Source organism: Archocentrus centrarchus, unplaced genomic scaffold (genome assembly GCF_007364275.1).
Source record: "Archocentrus centrarchus isolate MPI-CPG fArcCen1 unplaced genomic scaffold, fArcCen1 scaffold_26_ctg1, whole genome shotgun sequence".
Classification (NCBI taxonomy): domain Eukaryota; kingdom Metazoa; phylum Chordata; class Actinopteri; order Cichliformes; family Cichlidae; genus Archocentrus; species Archocentrus centrarchus.
The window spans coordinates 4,947,373-4,970,449 of NW_022060256.1; the positions used below are offsets into that span (position 1 = coordinate 4,947,373).

Sequence of the window (23,077 nt, forward strand, 5' to 3'; positions counted from 1 at the left end):
CTGAAACATTTCAGATATACACGGTCACTTCCTTTTTGGGGGCTTGACCATCAAACGTTGTGGGAAAATGCTTCTGCGAACCAAAATGAAATGTGATAACTTTTGTGAGATTTACTCAGACAATCATACACCAATTTTGGGAAAATCAAACAAAATCTGTGACCTGTGCAAAAATTAGTTTCACTTTGAATAAAATCCAATATGGCGGCTCGGCAATGATCAGGCCCCAGACTTGACAGTATCAGCTGATACATAAATGTCATTGGAAAAACGAACACACGAACCATGATTGGTCAACAGTTTTGCTAGTTACAGCGCCTCCCAAAGGTCAAATGTCACCTTCCTTCTGAAGGGGTCCCAAGTCTATGTACCAAGTTTGGTTTTGATAGGTTAGTGTTGCCGAGAGATGAGCGCACTTCCTGTTTGGGATCGGAATCTGAAACTGCTCACTTATTGGCTAAACGAGTATAACCCGGATAATCCTCCTGACATGAGCATTTCATGAAATCAACCCAATGGTTTAACAGGCCCCAAAATGGGCCACTGAGCCCACACATCAGGAAAACGTGAGGGCACAAGGCTGTTTTCCCTTCTATAGCACCAGAAGTTTTGCTGCAGCCACAAAATTCCCCCCTCTGGTGGCCGTTTAAGGCATCTGCGTCCATCTTTTATACTGTGTGCCACAACTTTAATTTTACCCCATGTAGATTATTGCAACTCACTGTTCAGTTACACAGCCCCACACGGACCTGACTCTGCTTACAGATACCAGGTCAGGACTTCTTTAGAGCCAACCACACTGAGGCTGTAGCCCCTGAACTTCAGTTCAGGTTAGCTTTCCCCTCATTCACCCTTTACTTTTGGTTTAATGTATGCTTGACTGTTGGTGTGTAATGAATGTTGGGACATGTTCAAATTTAAAAAAAAAAAAAACAAGTGCTTTAAAGTGTTATACAAATAAAGTTATTAAATGCATAAACTAGCAGTCATGCACTTTAACATCATGATTTAATACGTTTGAATTCAGGCTTTGACGGTTAACCTGTTCTGACACACTTCCGATTCTTTCAAACACCTGAACAAGTCACCACTTGCTTTCAGGTAATTGATTTTGTCACTTCCCTCCAGGATGGGCCTTCCAGCCGAGCGACTGGCCTGACAGCGTAACGAAAGCCAACTTTGAGGAATCTGAGCACACCTTCTTGGCTTTAATCGCCCATCGCCTACTAACAGAGGACTTTGCTTCGAGCCTGTTAATGACTCCTAAATCCTTCTCGAGCTGATGGGACTTTGAGGCGTAGTTAACCCCGGTGCCTTGGCTGCAATATATTGAATATATTGTTACATTTCTATGCACCCATGTGGTTTGAAGACTCCCACACATGTATACACAGTAAGTTTTATTATTGTAACAAAGCAAGTTGTACACCTCAAATTTAAAACAGTCCCCCCCCCCCCCCCCCCCAAGCGAAAAAAAGGAAAAGAGTGATTAAATGTAAATTCTGAGTTTGTTTTGTTTTTTTAACCCATGAAGCAGTGGGGGCCAAAATTTACAAGCTTGTTTTTTTTTTTCCATTTTGTTCTTTATTAAAAATGTCATTTCAAATCTCATGGATATCTGTAAAACAATACAATGAAAAAAAAAAAAAGTCCCATAGAAATGGTGTCAAAATAACCACTCTCCCCAATATCCAACATACTCCTGCCCCACCCTCCCCTCCCTCTAAACATTACAAGTCAAAGGAATGAGCTGGTACTCGTTAACCACGTAGGGGGAAATAAGTTTTCAGGGTTCAACATCCCAGATGAAAAATAAAAATGTATATGGGAAAGAAAATATCGAGGTCTGCTAGCGCTAGGTCACTACACCATGGCTTTAATCAATTTACCACACAACCTTGAACAGAAGGAGTTCTGTGTGAATAGTCTTCAAATTCTACTCAGGATGCCGTGCTGATTCTATTCTTTTTTTTTTCTCCATTTTTTTTAATGACTTTTGAGGGGAATGGTACAATTCATGGCAAAGTGCCAGTTGCCTTAAATGAGTCGAGGGAGAACATAACATGGCACCAACAAGTCAAAGAGGCTTCAGAATGGAAAATGAAGCGCACACGGATTTAAAGGGGGGAACGTAAAAAACAAATTAAAACCTTTGCTCCCGAACATGAGTGGAAAAACCGAACAGGGAATAGAAGGTTGAGGGTCTCGGTAGATGGTGGTTTTCTTAGTCATCTTCTCCCTCGTCGTCCTGAAAGAGCGAGGCGTCACCCAGTTACAGCAAGCGAAGAAAAACAAAAAAAAGCCCACGTACATTAATTTTATCAATTTTATTAGTTTACCTCTCCATCTTCTCCATCATCCTCTTCATCTTCCTCTCCATCTTCATCACCTTCCTCATCAATGTCTTCCAGACCCTCCTCATCCTCTTCATCTTCCTCACCTTCACCCTCTTCGTCCTCCATATCAGGAACCTAGAGATGAGAAATCTTCACTTTTCTTGCTCATTTTATAAATTTCATGGACACAAAGATGTGGGAACACGGAAGGACGCTGTGATAACAAAATTGATCATAAACATACCAGGTAGTACTGCAGGGGGTTTGGCCAGATGTCATCCTTGATGACCTCCCCAAGCTCGTCGGCGCCGGCATCAGCATGATCAGTGAACCAAGTGAAGAAGCTCTCTGGTTCTTCGTGTTGCCTCTTCCTTCCTGCTTTATTCTGTGTCTGGCTGGAGCGCTTGGTCAGGTCCTAAAACACACAGAAGTTTCCAAATAGTTTATTGTAGAGGGGAAAAAAATTCTCTACCTCCACCTCGTATCTCAAGAGCATATTATATTTTTAAAAAGCTGCTAAAATGGTAAAAATCAAACTGGTTATGAATAAAATCTAAACTGTACAATTAGCAGCTTTGGGCTGTGGAAATATAATTGCCTTAAGCCTGCATTACTTCTAAATGCCAGCAGGGGGCAACTCCTGATTGCAAAGACCTCTGTGGGAAAATGGTCTGATTTCCTCTATGGCCTCAGTGAACACCTCATGGTCTCAACTGCTGGTTTAAAGTCTTATCCAATACAAAAATTAGCTTCATTTTAACTGCTGAGCTCATCAGAGTTAAAAAGGATAACAGGAGCAATCACAAGTCTTTAGCCAATGAGCTTGCTCCAATGTGGCAATGCTAAAAACGATAGCTCGAAATGCTGCCGATCCACTCGTTTACATACCTTTCCTGATTTCCATTTGATTTCTGTTGACTTTGAAGATGGGTCCCCACTCTCATTCAGATGAAACTCTTTGGAAAGAACTTTGTTTTCGAAGTACGGGTTTTCATCGAAATACTAAAAAAAGAAGAGAAAAATGAATAAAGGACCCAGGTAAGAGAACATACAAAATAAAAATGAACCTCTTATGTGAAACCATTAAAACACTTACAAAATCTATTCTGTAGCCTGACTTGATGTCTTCAAACTCCGTCACCTCCACTCGGCTCAGGTAATGAAGTGCTTCTTCATCTTCCTCCCCCAGTAGGGCTGATACTGTAGGAGAAACGACACAGGCATGGAGATTTAAACCCGATTCACTGTCCAAATCATTCACACTGGCCACTGTGATGTCATTTTTTTAACCACTCACCCTGTGGATGGTTGACAAACGTGGTGACCCAGAAGTTGGGAATTTTGGCGATCAGTTCTGACCTCTTCTGAAAGAATGGCTGACGGAGTTTGTTGTATTTCTGTTCTACTTTGAGGATCTCCTCACTGGCTTGCTCATTCAACCTGGAGAGAGATGGAGGGGAAAAAAGAAAAAAAAAAAAAAAAAAAAAGTTTAAAATTTGTATAATCCAGGTGGCCAAGTAATATCCACGCACAGAAAAATGCTATATTTATTCACAGATGTGGATATCCGACAGTGAACAGAGCTGTGCCCGAACTTTAATTTCATGTCCAGTGTTGGCTGTACCAATAATCAAAAAATAAAAACAGCTCAGTGTGGCATGCTTTCACTTTCCCCCATCCGATTTAGTGCAATTCACAATTCACTTGAATTATACTTAAAATTGAATGAAAGCCATTCAGTTAAAAAGATGAGTTTCTTCTAAGTTTAATAAATCCACAACTTTTCCAAAGTCTGAGTAATCATAAATAAGCCCCAAATTCTACCTTATACCAAAATACTTGTACTTGCTCTTAAATTCCTTGCAGTATTATATTTAGATTTTTATTCACAGAGATCTTATTTTATACTCATTTGTGTCATTTTATTTTTACTTAACCCTTTAAGTTATGGATTGTTAAATACCGTGGCTGCTGTAACACCAATTTACTCATCTTTTGGGCTAATTAAATCTGTATCTTAATATAGGTCAGTGATTACACAGGCTTCAAGATTGCACCATCTTAATGTTACTTCTTAGTTCCTCTTTTGGTCAAAAGACGAACTCATCTGTTAGACTTCTACCCCTGCTAGGAAATGTTTATTACCTGTCAATTTCATTTTGAACTTCGTCAATGTGTTCAATAGCTTCTTGCTGCTCTTTCTCTGTGGGGAAAAATAATGAACAGATTATTACACATAAAATCACGCAGCAACACTCAGTTTTTAATATTTCCATTTATTCAGTCCGGCATACAAACTTATCTTATTTGCCATCACTTTAAACTCCTTTTTACACTAAATTTGGGTCTTCAACAAAACCTACAGTAGTACAAACAAAGCTAACACAGTCCCTCATTAGTACAGTGCAGGTAACGGTGTATGGCTGGTTAAATCCTCCGGAGGTTAAGGTAAGGTAAGCGTCCAATAGCTGCAGCTCTAGCGGTTCAGACACTCACCGTTTCCTGCCGGCTGCTACCTACAAGGCCGCGTGGTTTAAATGTGGGACATCTGAGTGCGCACACACACGCAGATCCGCGATAACATGAGGGACCAAACCCGGGGATAGATGCCAGAATACACCCCCATAACCGTGAAGCCGTCCCTCGTGCTTTCGCCAAAACATAATAATTATCCGGTTTACCTGAACGCGTGACCAGTGGATTTAAATGCATCTTTAGCGGTAACAAAAACAACGTCGTCAGCTAGCGTTAGGTAACGTTACAACAACAACACCAGTTGGCTAACTGCTAATTGAAACGGACAACTTTTCCAGTTATTAAAACACAAAAAAATCCAGATTTAACCCTTTACAGGACCACGTGAGGCGATTTTACACCTAAACCCAGAACAATACTCCTCCAACATCACATACGGCCACTCAGTTAGGAGCCATCGACATCACTGGCCACGCTGATGATGCTAAATGAAGGAGCTAACATGGCCTCTGAGCACCGGTCTGAACTGAACAACAGAAGGCAGGAGCAGCGGCATGTTAGCCGCGGAGCTAGCCGCAGTTAGCGCAGCGCGAATACACGCAGCAACCACCGCGGCCAGCCGTGAACAAGCTCCCGGGACGAGATGCAAAAATCAGCGCACCGCACTCAATAAATAGCAACAATAATGCACCAAGAGGCAATGCAAAACATGTTAAGAGAAGAAAGTGAAAATGGCGGTGAATAGGAGGCCGCCATTCCCCTTACCGGAGGTCTCATCCGCTCCGTCATGGTTCGAGTTCAGCTCCTTTTTACTCACTTTTGCCGCCGAGGCCGACATGTTTTCGCAAGCTGGGGTAACTTACAGACGTCTGAGAGAATATCTGATCGCTTTGAATCCGGTTTCTCCTTGAACAGGAGAACGTTAATTCGGCGTAAAGTTCAGCGTGCAGAAGCCAACAACGTGCTGCTCTCCACACAATGTAGCTGCCGAGGAGCGAGGAAGTCAGAGCGAGCGCCGCTCACGCGCTCCTTTCATTACGAACGCGCCTCGCCGAATGGAGCCGCGACCAGCTCCGCCTCTCAAAATAGGTCTCCTTACTCGGCCCCAATCTGCTCATTTACCGCCGTCTCTTCTCCTAAAATAACACCCAGAATGAACAGAACATCCACTTATTACTTTTATTAATATCGTATTGGGTTAAGAAATGAACTCGCAGTTATCAGTTGGATGTACTCAGGCCAGGCCGAAGCTTCCGACTGGCGCACTTAAAAAAAAAAAAGCTGAACGTCAGTTGGAAGTCAGACCCTCATCCCGGCGGTCAGCGCTAATTATCCGTTAGGAACAGTTTGACTGCAGCTCTTTTTTTTAAATTTAGCTATGAATAGAGACGATATTGTAGTTAAGGTTGTGTCCGGGAGCTTGCTCAGTGACCCACTGTGTTTATAAACGAAGCTATGATAAAAATATATTTGTATTTGCCGGTTTACCAAGGAAAACATCATGCTAGTAACAGCCTAATTACAAGTGTAAGGTCCGTATTTGCTGATTACTGCCATCTGTTTGCTTCAGATCCCAACGGAAAAAAATTAGAAATAGAAATCAAGTGATTATATTTAATAATATATTCGATTATCAAATTAACTGCAGTCACTTATGTTTACTCAGGCCAGGGCTAAGGTCATAACCTAAAGCTAAATGAAGTAGAGTTTGATCCCAGCTACATTTATTTTTAAATTTAAACTGGAATAAAGAAGATATTTTAAGTAAGGTTATGTCTATTAGCCTGCTTAGGTATTCACCATGCATATAAACAAAGCTATTAATAAATGAGTTTTGCATTTGCCAGTTTAATGAAATGATATTCAGGTCAGTGGATGTGTAACAGCCTGATTACAACAAGTGTAATTGCTCATTTACTGCCATCTCTTCTCTTCAGATCACACCCAAGATGAACAAAAACCTCCAAAGACTATTTTTTTTTTATTAATATCATATTTGAATTGCAAATTAACTGTGGCCATTAATTAGGTGTATTAAGTTCAGGCCTCACATGTAAGCATTTAATTCTGAATGGCAGTTGGAAGCAGAAGCCTCATTCTTAAACCTGAGCTATTTGTTTGATTTACATATGAATAAAAACTTAAGTTTTTGTGAATGTGATGATCAGTAGCTATAAGCAAACTTACAAACTATTAATAAATTAGGTAAAAAAAAAAAAGTGATTGTCTGGCAGAAAGCGGTTGCTGATGTTTGTGTGTTTTTTTATGTTTAATATCATAGGCTGCAGTCAGTAGGATTTACGAAGGGATTATATATAAAATGAAGAAATTACCTGTTTTGTAAGTATCCTCACGCCTCTGCATCATTGTTCCTACTCTGTGTCCTACATTGTAATCAGGTCAGCCCTTTTTGGCCATTTAAAATATCTTTATAGAAGTGTTATGTTACATTTGTTGCAATTTCTGCTGCCCTCCTGGCCAGATCGTTTTTGAAAAAGACATTTTTAAAGTCAGTGACATTTTTTACCAGGATAAATAAAGGACATATAAAAGTCACATTGCCAAAAACTGATTATTGCAGCTTCTACCTTGTGACGGAAATGTGCTTTCTGGCCCAAAATGCCTTGGATGTCATTCATAAGAGATATGTTTGACATATGCCAGACAAGTCATTTACAACAGTTTAAATACCAGCAATCTTTTTTTTTTTTTTGACAAATACCAGAAGTCACTTTTTTTGCACAACGCTGTCGATCTAGTGGATTTGTAACAGTCTAATTAGGGCAGGCATAAGGGTCTATTCAGGTGTGTCACTGTGTAGCTTAATTATTGGCTTTCAATTTGACAGGCAGTAAAGAAGAAGACCGCAACCACAGAGCAGTCATGCATGCATGGCTGTAAACATCCACACTGTCAGTAAAAAGCAGCCAGACAGGCTACATCATCACGTCCAGGAACTGCTTCCCCACCTCCTGCTATCAGTGTGGTTATTAAAGTCTCCCACGTTTCATTCTTGTTGGAGCAGGTTAAACAAATCTCCTAAGCACTGCAGGCTCTTCTCTGCTTTGTCCCAAAGAGAGCACCAGCAGCTATGCTTGCCTTTTGGTTGGTGGCAGAGCAGGAACATGTGGTCATGCAGCGGCCAATGCCGAGCCCTGAGCAGGCGATCGGTGCTGTCAGAGCAGCAGCAGCAGCAGCAGCAGTGCTGGCACTGAAAAGGAACTCTGCAGAAAGAAGCCCATCTAAAAGAGACAGAGAGAGAGAGGGGGGGGGGGGGGGGGGGATTTGATTACAGAGCGGAGGATGAGGATGCAGTGGGAACGGCGTGTTGTAGAGGAAGAAAGAAGAAAACAAACTAGAGCACAGGCTGTTTGATCAAGGTCTAAAGATGTAGGAGCTGCACCCAAGGAAGCAGGCAGTCAGCGTGTCTGTGAACGCACCATAACATCTGGGGACTTGTTGTGGTTCAAGGATAGTGAAGGTGGAGAGGCGCAATCTGAGAAGTCCCCTCTCGCCACCTCCACTTCCACAGAGGATGACAAATTAATCCTTATTCATCAAGGAGCGAAGAATCACCCCGAGGTGAGTGAAGTGCTAAGTCATACTGTTTCCATCCAGTCTGAGCATCTTATTCTCACTTAATCTACATCTTCTTTTGCTCTTGTTTTGCTCCAGTATGTAAACGAGTTGTGTGCACAGCCCTGTCTCTGATGAATTCATCACGTTCCACCCCACGTTCCACTAAACTCTGTCTGTGTTTAATCAGCATGCTGCTCCAGTCCCAGCTGACCTGTCTGCGATGAAGTGTTGTTGTTGTCTCTTGATGTGATGTCGTTATCCAGGATCAGATGTTGTCCACAGCTCAGCAGATGCTTCAGGATAGCCGCTCCAGGATCGAGCTGATCCGACTGCAGATTATCAAAGTCGCCCAGGCTGGCAGCGGCAGCAGCAGCAGTGGCGGTGTTGATGGTTGTGGATACCCTAACAGCTCCACTCACGGAGGTCAGAGTGCTGGGGCAAGTGAGTCTCCAAAAATGCCCTCTCCTTCTAGTTTTTTAAGTGTGTAAATTACCTTGAAAGAGGCGTGAAATCATCTATTATGTTCACCAAATCCCGCCTGTCACCAGTCACAACTAATCCTGTCAGATTTTTGAGTAACCTGGCCCATTAACTCAGAAAAAGCACGTTTTTCCAGAGCATGCGGATGCGTGGTTTGAAAATTCAGTGTTTTAATGAAAGATTCAGTTCAGTTAAAGGCAGTGACATTTTGCCAGAGCTTTCATCTCTTCTGAAGGAGTTTATCTGTTTGTCCAAAGTTTTTCCAAAACTGTTTATAGATCACGTTTCCAAAGTGAAAAAGTTTGAGATTGTGATCCAGAGACATGATGATCTGAGTACTTTAATGCTTCCTGTGACATTTAATTCTAAACTGGTCATATATGCCACTGGGAAACTCCAAAAGTAACGCTTTAAAAATGATTTCTGGCTGATGAAATATGAGGCAAGCAACACTACACCATGGCTACTCAGCTCCTATTTCCTCTCTCGGACCCCTGACCTCCTTTCCTCTCATTGATTTCTTAAAATGTTATCAACTGCAACCATTAAAAGGTCCTCTTTACTACAGCAGGCAGTTTAATTTCCTGTATCCAAGTGTCAGCAGCATGTTTAAAAGCAAAGGTCGACTCATTAGCAAATGCGTTTCCTAGGGAAAGTATTTTTAGTTTTATTTAGATTTTTATTACATCCATCCATCTTCTGCCACTCCTCCGGGTTCAGGTCGAGGGTGCAGGAGCTTAAGTGATGACGTCCAGACCTCCGTCTCCCCAGGCAGCTCCTTCAGCTCATCTGATGGGACACTGAGGTGTCCCCAAGCCATCCAAGAGACATAATCACTCGGATAGCTCAGTAGGTAGAGCATCAGATTTTCAATCTGAGGGTCCAGGGTTCATGTCCCTGTTCCGGCGCCCACATAGACACTGGTAAGGGGAACTATGTGAGAGTGCTGTTTGTAGATTACAGCTCAGCATTCAACACCATAGTTCCCTCCAGGCTGGTCTCTAAGCTGCTGGACCTGGGCCTGGGCCCATCCCTGTGCAGGTGGGTTCACAGCTTCCTGACCAGCAGACCACAGGTGGTACGAGTGGGTCACCTCACCTCATCCTCCCTCACCCTCAACACTGGATCCCCCCAAGGCTGTGTTCTCAGCCCTCTGCTGTACTCACTGTACACCCATGACTGCGAGGCCACGTCAGAGTCCAACGTCATCATCAAGTTTGCTGACGACACTGCTGTTGTGGGACTAATCTCTCACAATGAGGAGACAGCCTACAGGAGAGAGGTCTCCCGCCTGGAGAACTGGTGCCAGGAGCACCACCTCCTGCTCAACGTCAGCAAAACGAAGGAACTGATCGTGGACTTCAGCAGGAAGCAGCAGAGGGACTACCATCCACTTGTCATCAGTGGTGCTGAGGTGGAAAGAGTGGACACTTTCAAATACCTGGGAGTGACCATCTCACAGGACCTGTCCTGGACTCATCACATAAACATCACTGTGAAGAAGGCCAGACAGCGTCTCTACCTCCTCAGGCGGCTGAGAGACTTCAAGCTCCCACTCAAGGTGCTCAGGAACTTTTACACCTGCACCATCAAGAGCATCATGCGTGGGAGCATCACCACCTGGATGGGAAACTGCACCAAGCAGGACTTCATGGCCCTAAAAAGGGTGGTTCGTTCAGCTGAACGGACCATCAGAACCACCCTCCCCAACCTGCAGGACATTTACACCAAGCAGTGCAGGCTGAGGGCCATGAAGATCCTAAAACAGCCCAGCCACCCCGGACACTCTCTCTTCTCCCTGCTCCCATCAGGCCGGCGTTACCGCTGCCTGAGGGCTAAGACTGAAAGGTTGAAGAAGAGTTTTTACCCACAAGCCATCCGTCTGCTCAACTCTGAGCCCTAACTGGACCATTATTGCACAATGTAAATATTATAATTTATAAAAGTGTGTATAGTGTATAGTATATAGAGTATAGTGTATAGTGTGAATTACTTTTTTTTATTTTTATACTTCTTATTTATATGTGTGTGTATATATGGTTGCAGGTACAAAATACATTTCACTGTGCATTGTACTGTGTATAACTGTGCATGTGACAAATAAACACTATCTTATCTATCTTATCTTACCTTTCCATATCATCCTTCCGGTTGGACATTCCCAAAACCTCTCACCTAGGAGGCATCCAGGAGGCATCCTGGTCTGACGCCTAAAGCAGTGGCTCCTTTTAATGTGGAGGAGTAGCACCTCTACTCTGAGCCCCTCACCACTGACCAGCCTCCTCACCCTCTCTCTCCTATCTCTAAAGGAGAGCCCAGAAACCCTTCGGAGGAATCTCACATCTGTCATTTATATCCGTGATCTCATTTCTTTGGTCACTACCCACAGCTCCTGGGCATAGGTGAGGGTAGGCATGTAGATCAACATCTCCAGTTCTCTCTTCCCCACGACTGACCAGTACAGCATCTGCAACCCTGCAGAGGCTGCACCAGTTCATCTAGTAACTGTAGTGTTTCTGGTGACCATAAGAAGACAACCAGCTTAATAACATAACGTCGACTTTATCACTGACAGCAGCACTCACATACATGCATCTGTTCTACGACTTGTCCGTCGAGCCTGCTACCACTCGTTTTGTTCACTTGGTGGTGCAGTTTTCAAACAACACACAACACAACTTGGAATATGACATTACCCCCTTTTTTTCAGTCATCTCCGATAATACATAAACAAACTCTGCTTGCTTTAAACAAAAAAGAACATTTACTTAACCAGCAACTCCAGTCTTGCTAAAATTCAGATTATTCAACATAAGAATAAATTTGACAATCTCCACAAACAGAATTAGTAGTCAGGGTCTCAACATAATGTCACATATATTAACACGCTCCAAGAACAAAAAAAACACATCAGAACGCTCAGCCACACTAACACGAGAATCAACAGGAAGATTCAAGGATTCAGTGTCACGTCTCTTTACCTGCACTGAAATTTAGTGGTTAGAACATCATCCACATAACATCAATATGCATATATCAAGTAAAGTCCTTTAAATATGCAGGTGGGCGTCTGTTGTTCCTATTGGGATACCTCGATGGAGTATTCCTCATTGCAGCGTTGTCAGGCTGACTGCAGACATCATCGTGGCCTGATGGAGCACCCACCTGTGGCACAATGCTTTTGAAGAATGAAGAGTTCCTTGTGATGGATTGTCCATTTCTGGAAGCTGTGATCATGGAACCCTTGATTCTTGTCACTGTATATGGTCTGACATCATATGGTGTGGTAAGCTTATTGCGCTTGGGTTGTCGATGTAACACTGTATCACCAAGAGCCAGAGTGTGTGGAGTGACATGGAGGCTCCTGTCGGCGTGAGACTTCATTTTGGCTTTGGCCTTGGCATCTCTTGCTCTCACAGCCGAATCTGAACATCCTTTTGGTGTGCTATTGAACGATGGAATCTTTGTATTCATTGCACGTCGAAATAGGAGTTCAGCAGGTGATCTCTCTGTTGTGCTGTGGGGTGTGGAACGATACTCTCGTAGGAAAATGTTCAACTGCTGTTTCCAAGGAATTCCTTGTGTGTCTGCCACCCGTAGCGCTTTGCCTAGGGTGCACATGAATCTTTCAGCTGTAGCATTAGCTTGTGGCCATAGTGGTGTTATCCTGTGGTGATGGAAACCTAAATAGTTGGCAAACTGGGAGAATTGCCCACTGTTAAATGGGGGACCATTATCAGTCTTAACAACTCTGGGAATCCCAAACATAGCGAAAACTTTGTCAAAGATGGGAATGACTGTGTGAGCTGACGTTGACCTCACGGTTTCAACTAGAGGGAAACGTGTGTACTCATCTATGATGACCAGCAGATATTCTCCAGTTGGAAGAGGTCCATAGAAATCCGCACTCACACAGTGCCATGGTGTTTCAGGCAGTGGTGTCATTTTTAATGGCTCTTTCTGGATGGAGGGGGTGGCAGCCTGGCATGCAAGGCATCCACGTACTGCTGCTTCTGCTTTGCAGTCAATGCCTGGAAACCAAACTTTGGACCTGAGCAGTGCTTTTGTTTTGACGATCCCCTGATGTCCTTCATGGGCGAGCTGGACAACTCTTTCCTGCAGAGTGGTGGGAATAACTATCCTTGTCCCACGCAGAATGACGTCAGATGCTGGTGATGCTGTCAGTTCACTACTGACACAACGGAAGTGTTTCATGATGTTCACATGCTGTGATTTTTCAATTTTATGCCACGTGTTGTCTCTAATGTGAGTACTGACTTCCTGAAGAATGGAGTCTTTGAGTGTCTCTGCTTTGATCTCTGCAAGTGTCATGGCTTTTGGTGTGGCATGAGTTGCAATGAAGCTCACATATTCTTCCGCCACTTTCGCAGCACGTGTACTCTCAATTTTTGGAGATGGAATCGGGTGACGAGACATGTAATCAGCTGGGTTGTTGGCTCCCTTTCTGAATTCCACCTTGAAGTTGTAGGGCTGAAGCCTCAAACCCCATCTTTCAATCCTGGCTGGTGGTTTTGATCGGGGATTGTTCCATATGATTTCCAGTGCTTTATGATCTGTCACTAGTGTGAAGGGATGTCCGTATATGTATAGGTGAAAATGTTCACAGCTCCAGACAATAGCAAGTGCCTCTTTTTCAGTCTGGGAGTATCTCCTCTCAACGTCACTGAGAGAACGACTGGCATATGCTATTATGTGTTTCACCCCTTTTTCATCTTTTTGACATAGGATGGCACCCAGTCCAACGGGACTGGCATCCACAAGCAACTCTGTATCACGGCCTGGGTAGAAGTAGGACATAACGGTGTCACTAGTGAGGCTGTCTTTTAATGTTTGAAGAGCTGTCTGCTGATCTGGACCCCACACCCAAGAAACATCTTTTCTGGTGAGCTGCCGCAGAGGTTCAGAGATGGAAGAGAAGTCTTGGATGAATCTGGAGCAGTAGTTGGCCATGCCAAGCAGGCTTTTAATTTCAGTTGGAGTCATAGGGTCGGGAGCCTGATGAACAGCGGCAACTTTCTTCGGATCCGCGGAAACCCCTTCTGCAGAGAAAATGAAACCAAAAAACTCCAATCTGGACTTATTGAATTCACACTTATCACGATTGAGTGTGAGACCGCTTTCCTTCAGTCGTTGAAACAGAGCTCTGAGGTTGTTATCATGATCACTCTGGGACGCACCGTAGACAATGATGTCATCGCTGAGATTTTTCACTCCAGTGAGACCTTGCAAGGTCTGACAGATGGCATTCTGGAAAACTTCAGCGGCAGACGAAATGCCGAAACTCAGTCTTTTGTAGCGTTTCAATCCAAGATGAGTGGTGAACGTGGTAATATATCTGCTGTCCGGATGTAGCTCCAACTGATGATACCCAGCTCTTAAATCCAGCTTTGAAAATACTGTTGCGCCATTTAACTCATGTACCACATCATCCATGGTCGGGGTAATGTGGCGCTCTCTCTCAATGGCCGTGTTAGCCTGACGCATATCAACACAGATCCTCACTTTTTCGGGATCTTTGGGTTTAGGCGGTGCGACGATCGGTGAAACCCAAGGTGTGGGACCAGTCACATCTTCAATGATGTCGTCCTCCTGTAGTTTCTTAAGTTCATCCTCCACTTTTTGGCGTATGTGGAAGGGCACACGTCGATGTGGCTGGCATGAAGGTTTAACATAAGGATTTATGTGAAGCTTCACCTGAAAATCTTTCAATTTTCCAATCCCTTGGAACAAGTCTGGATGACTTTCCACCAGCTCATCAGCAACGGTACGACACTGTGCTTTAGCTGACACTGCTGTGACCACGTTGATTAATCCCAGTGCTGTTGAAGTTTTGTAGCTCAGAATGTTGAAGCCATCACCTTTAATTACAAAGAACGTGCACATTGCCTTCTTGTGTCCTTTTTCCACACAACACTTGAAAATCCCTCTCACTGGGAGTGGAGAAGTAGAGCGAAAAGGATAAATCTTTGTTTCAGTTGAATACAATTGTGGACGTGGTGTTAGCTTTTCGAAGCTTGTGTCACTTAGACAGTTGGCTGAGGCTCCTGTGTCTATCAGAACTGACGAAATGGTGCCATTTATTTTGATCAGAGTCTGTGGTAGCTCAGAAACTTTATCTGCATCAACCACAAAAACATAAGCATCATCACTGCTAGAAGAGGTGTTTTCTGTTTCATCTGGGGCAATCTTTTTGACATGATGAACGTTCTTGAAATGTGCATTACTACCAAGTCGGGGCTCTTTTCTGTTACTGTTTCTTGGTGTTGATCTGCATTGTCTTGCAAAGTGATTGAATTTGCCACATGCTCTACACTGTTTCTTATTAGCAGGGCACTCACCAGCATGGGGGTAGTTGCCTCCACAGTTCCTGCACTGATTGGTAGAACGCCGTTTAGCTGACCATTTGTGATTCTTTTGATGCATCTCAGAAGCCTTCTGATCCACCTTGTTAACTGTGGCTGCGGCACCTTTTTCTATGTCGCTAGCTTGCATTTCTGCCAATTCAAGTGTTCTCCCAAAGTTAAGAAGCTCCTCCAAACTTAGTTTTTCCTCCATCAGTGCTTTCCTGCGCAGTTGAGATGATGCACAGCTGTGTATGATTTGCGTTTTAATTTCAGTTTCCACATCTGCAAAGTCACAATTCTTTGCCAGCATTCTCAGTCTGGTGTGATAACTGTCCACATTTTCCCCAGGTTCTTGTGTTGCTTTTCTAAACATGTAGATCTGATACTGGACGTTTTTCTTCGGCGAAAAGTACGTGGTTAACTTCCTTTTTGTGTCAGCATATTTGTCATCTGCTGCTGCTACTGTGTCGTAGATATCATGCACCCGCTCTCCAGCAAGATGTAATAACAGTGCTTTGAGTCTTGCATCTCCTGATATGTTCATGGCAGTGGTATAATTTTCAAACCTTTGCAGCCATTTATTCCAGCGAGGTCCAACAGAGCCAGGATCCGTTTCTGTGTCGAAGGACGGGAGAGCAGTCATGTGCGCCATGCTTGCCTGGTGCGTAGGGGTCTGTTGCTATTGCTGTTAGCGTAGCTTAGCTTCTGGGAGGTTATAGCTTCCTACCCTTTTCTTGAACGTCGGCGCTGACACGCCATGCATCCAAATTTACTCCTCGTCGCCAATGTAGTGTTTCTGGTGACCATAAGAAGACAACCAGCTTAATAACATAACGTCGACTTTATCACTGACAGCAGCACTCACATACATGCATCTGTTCTACGACTTGTCCGTCGAGCCTGCTACCACTCGTTTTGTTCACTTGGTGGTGCAGTTTTCAAACAACACACAACACAACTTGGAATATGACAGTAACCTCCCTTTCCCTCCTTCCCTCAGTGTCACAAGACTCCCAAGATACTTGAACTCCTCCACTTGGGGCAAAAACTCACTCGTGACCCGGAGTGGGCACTCCACACTTTTCCGAATGAGAATCGTGACCTCAGACTTGGAGGTGATAACTCTCATCCCAGCTGCTTCATACTTGGCTGCAAACTGTCCCAGTGCAAGCTGGAGGTCATCAGTAACTGAAGCCCCTACACAATTTCTGTGTCCCGGTGATCCCAGGAGCTATGTTGCTGGGGGCAGTTTACCACTGGTAGGGTCTCACAAGGCAGACTGGTTCTGAATGAGGGGCCAGACAAAGTGTGGTTCACAATTGAGCTCCTTGTTGTAGGTTTCATTTAACAGTTTGGCTGCTTCAACAACCAAACCAAAGGAGACTAATACAGACATGAGTACTTAACACAATAACACAATGTACAAGAAACACAAAGAGACCTAAGAGGACTGAAACACTGGGGAGGCTACTACTACAACTATACTGGACATCAACCAAAAAGGACTCAATAATGCAAGAACTTCACTTCACATTACAGCAGAATAATCAGAACAGGAATCTAAAAATTCAACAAAGACAAAAACTCAAAACTTCAAGGGCTGTAACAACAAAATACTGAACATACGCCGAGATTCAGAATCACAGACAAACCCCAGGGACCACGACTGAGAGGACCGACCATAAACTACAACCATGTCATTGTCTCCATCGTTGTGGTATCGGCCTTTTCATTGATGCTGCTTTGGTTGAATTTATTGATACTTTTGAATCTCAATTCAGTTCAATTTTATTTATATAGCACCAAATCACAACAAACAGTCACCTCAAGGTGCTTTATATTGTGGGTAAAGACCCTACAGTAATTACAGAGAAAACCCAACAGTCAGAAGGACCCCCTATGAGCAGCACTTGGTGACAGTGGGAAGGAAAAACTCCCTTTAACAGGAGGAACCTCCAGCAGAACCAGGCTCAGGGAGGGGCTGAATCAGAATCTCAAAAGTACTCCTAAATATATTTTACAGTTTAGCTGACAGCAGTCATCTCAAGCCAGTTTATATTGTAAGGTAAACCCTAATATGTTTCCATATTGATTTTAACATCTTTGTTTGTTTTTAAAGCACTTCCTGGTCTCTCATGCTGACAGCATGTGAAGCAGTACAGCCCCTCTGGTCCTCCAGCACAAATCTGCTAGTAGTTAGCTACCACTCCATTATTCACAAGGGGGCGCCACAGCAGGTGGCTCGGCGTGTTTGATTTGGCAGGTTTTTTTTATGCTGGATGCACTTGCTGACGGACCCCCAAAGGGGTCTCTCCTTCTGAGATTGAGTCAGGGATCTTCTGCATGTTAGACAAATGTGTAAACTACACTATGAATCTGCTGGCAGATACAACAGAGAAACCTTTGAGGAGGCAGTTTTTAGGCTTTATGCACGGAGCTGTGGGAACGGTTTACCTGAGGACCCGAGAGCAGCTGGAAGTGTTCAGATCTTTGAACTTAAACCTCTTGAGCCTGGCTTTTATTTATCTATTTGGCTTTAGCTAATGTTTATTATTATTTATTATATTTTTTAATTTTTGCTCAGCATTGCATTATTTTGTTCACTAATTAGAGCTTTTTTTATTATTGTACAGTTTATTTCTTTTTATTTTATTTTTTAATAACTTATAATTATTTAGTTTATTTTCTAATTGTTCTCAGGTTTATTAGATGTACTCTGATTATTTTAAAATGTAATTTATTTCTATATAAACTGGCACATAGAGACACCTCACAGGAGAGAGAAGACTCAAGTTAATGAGATGCAGCAGTGCTGTGTGAATGCATGGGGAGTGGAGAATAACTGCTCAGTGCATCATGGAAAGTCCTCCAGCTGCCTGAGCCTATAGCAGCATAACTAATGGATGGTTCAGGGTCACCTGATCCACTTTGCACACATCTATTTTTAGTAGCAGACAAATGAAAATTCAAAATGAAATAAAAACGATTGAAAAGTACAGTCCTGTAATGATCCGCAGCACCTGCGGATCATTGTTTTTGACAATTATTAATAGTCAAAAACAGCCAAGCAGCAAGAGAAAACACAGGACTCTGTCATTTCAGGGTAAAATATTTAATATGCAGTGTTTGTCTTCTTATATCAACATAACAACATTTGAAGGGTCTCCCTGAGGCATCATGTTTTAATCCTTCTATTTAGAGCTTTTCTCAGAAAAGTGTCAGCTGAATGCCAGACACAAAGAAAATAAAGTGTTTTTTTTCCCCTCAGTGACATTTTAGAGAAAACGGTTCACTTCTTCTTTAGAAATGCTGATAGCAGGTATCAAAAAAGTTTCTCTTCCTCTTCCCTCTCAGGGATCTCTCCCCTCGCTGCCAGTCCTGTGGAAGCTCGCTTGGTAGAGTTGCAGCACTATGTGCAGAGGGAGGCGGATGCGTTGGTGCTGGCCAAAGATGTGGTGAAGGAGCTTGAAGGGATCTCATCGTTGGACCAGAAGGCTCTGGCTGAGGTAGGACTCTTAGTCACTTTTATTTCAAAGTACTTCACAGAAGAAAGAGGCTGTTTGGAACGCATGTCTAAAAGATTAGAAGAATTTTCTAAAAGAAAAGAAGGCCGGCAGTACTGTTCAGCTGAAACAGCTTGTTTCAGTTCAAGGATGAACCGAGGGGCGGCACCACGGCTCAGTATCAGATAAAGGAGGATTATTTTGAACTGTGAATCATGACAAAGCTACTGCGGTGTAAGAAAAATATGGAGCTGGAAATGTTTGTTATTTCTGTTCAGAGCTTCACTTTCATCATTTCAAATTAAACTGATCAGCTAATGAAGCTAACAAAATAAAGGCAAAAAACTAATCAAATCAAGTCTGAAAAATATGTTTGTATGGAAAGTCGCAGCACAAACCGTATCCTAATGTACCAAACCAGTACCAAACGCTTAAAAAGAACAAGTAACAACATAGTGTTTTTCTTCCCGCCAGGCTCAGTCCCGGGTGCAGGAGTCCTCCCAAAAACTGGGTCTTCTGCAGCTTTCCCTGAAGAAATGCCTGAAGGAAAAGAACCAGGAGCCTCTGCAACAGCCTGCACAGGGGGGACCGCCGTCATCCCAAAACCCCAGACCAGGGTGTGCCCTCTCCACCTCGCCGTCCATCTTCTCCATCAGGCCCGCCTCCTTAAACGGTACTGACAGACTCTGCTGTTTCTGAGCAGTGCTGACATTTAAAAATGTGTTTTTAGAGACAGCTTTCAGATGTGTGCAAATGAATTTTTCAGGATTATTCCTCAGACACTCAAATGTTAGTATAAGAAACGGAGCCAGGCTGCCACTAGAAATGTGTAAATTTTGAATTATTGAAATATGAATCTCTTTGTTTAAGTCTTAAGTGACTGAGATATTCAGTAATAAAAATGACCAAGCGAGGTCATCATATTTCATACATGAATATGTTTTTTTGGGGCTCTTTTTGTGTTTATCATGCCTACACTGTATGCTTTATCTGTGACAGATATTCTAAATTGTTCTTGTGTCATTAAATATGATTTCCAATCATTTTGTGCAAAGAAAGAGCTAAAAAAAAAATGTTCAGAGTTACAGTTTTGACCAAAGTGTGAAGGTGACACAGTTTAGTATGAATTAACCTGTCAGCATTATCCAAAGCAACAGACAGTCACCAGAGGGTTGAAAAAGCGAGTGTAGAGTGGGTGGAAATGAGTGTCGAACGTGATCTGTGACAGAAGGAGAGCAGCAAGAGTGAAAGGGAAGGTGTATGAGATGAGACCTGCTGTGATGAATGGTTTGGAGATGGTGGCTCTGACAAAAAGACGGGAAGTAGAGCTGGAGGTGAAAGAGCCGAAGATGTTAAGATTTTCATTAGGAGTGAGCAGCATGGACAGGATAAGAAACAAATACATCAGTGGCACAGCTCAGGTTGAGCGGTTTGGAGACAGAGTTAGAAAGAAGAGGCTGAGATGGTTTGGACATGTGCAGAAGAGGGATAGTGGATATATATTGGGCAACGTCTGTTGAACACGGAGCTGTTAGGCAGGAGGAAAAAAGGCACACCTCAGAGGTTTGTGGCTGTAGTGGAGGAGGACATGCAAAGAGTTGGTGTGCCAGAGGGGGATATTAGGGATAGGGTGAGATGACGTGACGTGGCTACGCTATGGTGGGATATTTGTGATTATTTGGTAGCACCATGCCGTTGTTGCATTTATGAAATGATCAAATCAAAGTAATGAAAATTGTTTTCAGACCACTGCCTGATAAAGGGAACAGTTTATCCTGCCTGGTATGGGGTTACTGGGGCCCCACCCCGGAGCTAGGTCTGGAGAGGGTGCTCGAGGGAGAGTGCCTGGGGGCCAGGCCTTAGACCGTGGAGTCCAGCCTGGCACAGCCCAAAGTGGAGACAAAGGCCTGCATCCCTGTAGGCCACCCAGCCGCGCAAGGCTTCGTAGGGGTCGGGGGCAATGTGTAGAGATCTGGGGCGTTGCTACTGGATTGGCAGACCTGGGTGGTGGTCCCCATCTTTGAGGACGGGGACTGGAGGGTGTGCTCCATCTATAGAGGGATCACATAGGTCTATGTCAGGGTTCTGGAAAGGAGAGTTTGTCGAACCTCGGATTCACGAGGAACAATGCAGTGTTCGTCCTGTTCACGGAACACTGGACCAGTGTGCGTGGGAGTTTGCCCATCCAGTCTACAAGTGTTTTGTGGACTTGGAGAAGGTTTTCAACGGCATCCCTCGGGGCAATCTGTGGGAGTATAGGGTGTCTGGCCATTCTGCCCCTGTACAACCATTGCGAGAGCTTGGTGTGTACTGCCGGCAATAAATCAGACTTGTTTCCTGTGGCTGTTGGACTCCCTCAGGGCTGTCCTTTGTTCCTGACTCTGTTCATAATTTTTATGGACAGAATTTCTAGGCATAGTCAAGTGGCAGAAAGCTTCCAACTTGGTGGCCTCAGAATCTTATCTCTGCTTTTTGTGGATGATGTGGTTCTGTTGGGTTCATCGGGTGGTGGCCCCCAGCTTGCAGTGGAACGGTTTCACCACTGAGTGTGACGCAGCTGGCGTGAGAATTAGCACCTGTAAGTCTGAGGCCATGGTCCTCAGCCTGAAAAATGTCATTGTCATGAAATTAAAGTGACACAATCCTTTTATAAAGTGTTAAAGGTGCATAGATTCTATATTTGAATGAGTAATTTTAGCAGGTTGCTTAGTGTTTGATATAGATAAGAACCTTCAAGTGCCCGTAGGCCCACTTCATTAGGTACATCTCACTAATGCAGGGTTGGACCCCCTTTTTCCCCTCAGCTGATTTGTCAGCTTCACAAGATGTGCATCTCCCATTCCACCACTTCCCAAAGGTGCTCTGTTGGCTGTACTCAAATGACTGTGGAGGTCATTTGAGTGCAGTGAAGTCAGTGTCAAGGTCACAAAACCAGTTTGAGATGACCTGAGCTTTGTGACATGGTGTGTTACCCTGCTGGAAGCAGCCATCAGGAGATGGGTACAGTGTGATTGCAAAGGGACAGACATAGCCAGCAACAATACTCAGGTGGGCTGTGGCATTTAAATGATGCTCAGTTGGTATTTAGGAGTCCAGAGTATGCTAAGAACATATCCTCTACACCATCACACCACCAGCAGCCTAAACTATTGATAAAAGGCAGGCTGGATCCATGCTTTCATGCTGCTTATGGCAAATTCTGACCCTACTATCTGAACATTGCAACAGGCCAGGCAACGTTCTTCTAATCTTCTAATGTGTGTCCAGTGTTGGTGAGTCTGTGTGAACTGTAGTCTGAATTTCCTGTTCTTAGCTGATGGGAGTGACACCCAGTGTGGTCTTCTGCACAGATGCTCTTCTGCATACCTTGGTTGTGGTTTTTTGAGTTACTGTTGCCTTCCTATCAGCTCAAACCAGTAAATTTCCTCTTAATGACATCATAGACTGTTTCTTTATCTTTCATTATGGTCTGTTAGCCATGATTCATTACAAAACATTATGTGTTCATCAGAAGTGGAAAATTAGAAGAAAATGTTTAAAAATATAAAATACATAAATGAACTCCAGGTTATGCCTGATTTTCAGGTTTTTGGGGATTATTCAGGGTAGCGTCTTAGTTTATTGTTCTCACTTCCATAATAACCCCCTGCACTTGGAGGAATAATAATTACAGAGAAAAGACATTTTCATCAAGGAACTGCTTTCAAAACACAAAAATCATTCAGTTATTACAAAATCTTTATTCCTTAAATGTTTAGCTGTACACAAATTGCAGATTTTGTTCCACTGACCTGAAAATAACTGGAATTAATTTGGAATATACTAAAACACTATTTTTAAGTAGTTATTCCCAGGAAACATTCCCAGGAAAGTTGTGTGAAATTATCACTGAACTAAGAAAAACTGCACAGCACGTTTTCTTTCATTTTCTCAAACTCCTGCCCCTCAGAGAAAATGATAAGTTGGTATTTCATGTGTGTTTTTTCCTCTCTAAAATACAGCTCTTAATGGTATCATGCATGCCCAGTGTTGGAACATGGCTAACCATATGCTGACCTCTGGCAGTGGATAATCAGGACATGTAATCTGCTGGTTTTGGATGGTTCACTTGTAAGCCGGTCTCTCCCTGCTGGAGGCTAAAAAGGCAAAAAAAAAAAAATCCTCTTGATGATGTAACGAGGAGACAAATCCTGGAGTTGCTCTGTATGCAGCAAGCATTCAGATCGGGTCTCACTCGGGGTGATTTTGTGCTTCAGAAAGGGAGAAAATGAGTGTGTGAATGCTCAGCAGGCAGCTCCAGACTGAGCCTGAAAAAGAAAAGGTTTTAATTTTAAAGTGC

General features: G+C 43.4%; 2 protein-coding genes and 1 long non-coding RNA gene across 5 annotated transcripts in view; 2 read left to right on the plus strand and 1 right to left on the minus strand.

Moving 5' to 3' along the window:
• Window positions 1–1,988: 1,988 nt before the first annotated feature.
• On the minus strand, window positions 1,989–5,809 carry seta (SET nuclear proto-oncogene a). Its single transcript, XM_030723569.1, has 8 exons — window positions 5,577–5,809; window positions 4,482–4,539; window positions 3,634–3,776; window positions 3,433–3,536; window positions 3,225–3,338; window positions 2,581–2,751; window positions 2,340–2,471; window positions 1,989–2,248 (listed from the first exon to the last, which is right to left on the minus strand). Exons 1-8 carry the CDS (start codon window positions 5,647–5,649, stop codon window positions 2,225–2,227), a joined length of 819 nt encoding a protein of 272 aa, XP_030579429.1. The 5' UTR covers window positions 5,650–5,809; the 3' UTR covers window positions 1,989–2,224.
• Window positions 5,810–5,972: 163 nt separating this feature from the next.
• LOC115776000 (uncharacterized) lies at window positions 5,973–8,071 on the plus strand. The gene is made up of 3 exons (XR_004019412.1): window positions 5,973–6,343; window positions 7,093–7,151; window positions 7,660–8,071. It is a non-coding gene; the product is annotated as an uncharacterized LOC115776000 (long non-coding RNA).
• Window positions 8,072–8,087: 16 nt separating this feature from the next.
• Window positions 8,088–23,077, plus strand: part of LOC115775997 (serine/threonine-protein kinase N2-like) — a 32,288-nt gene continuing 17,298 nt past the window's right edge. Inside the window, exons 1-4 of one of the 3 annotated variants that reach the window (XM_030723567.1) lie at window positions 8,088–8,393; window positions 8,578–8,831; window positions 18,590–18,741; window positions 19,213–19,411. In XM_030723567.1, the coding sequence (XP_030579427.1) occupies window positions 8,660–8,831; window positions 18,590–18,741; window positions 19,213–19,411 (523 nt within the window). In that variant the 5' untranslated portion in view covers window positions 8,088–8,393; window positions 8,578–8,659. The remainder of the gene's footprint in view (window positions 8,394–8,577; window positions 8,832–18,589; window positions 18,742–19,212; window positions 19,412–23,077) is intronic. The other 2 variants (XM_030723566.1, XM_030723568.1) reach the window with 2 other exon arrangements.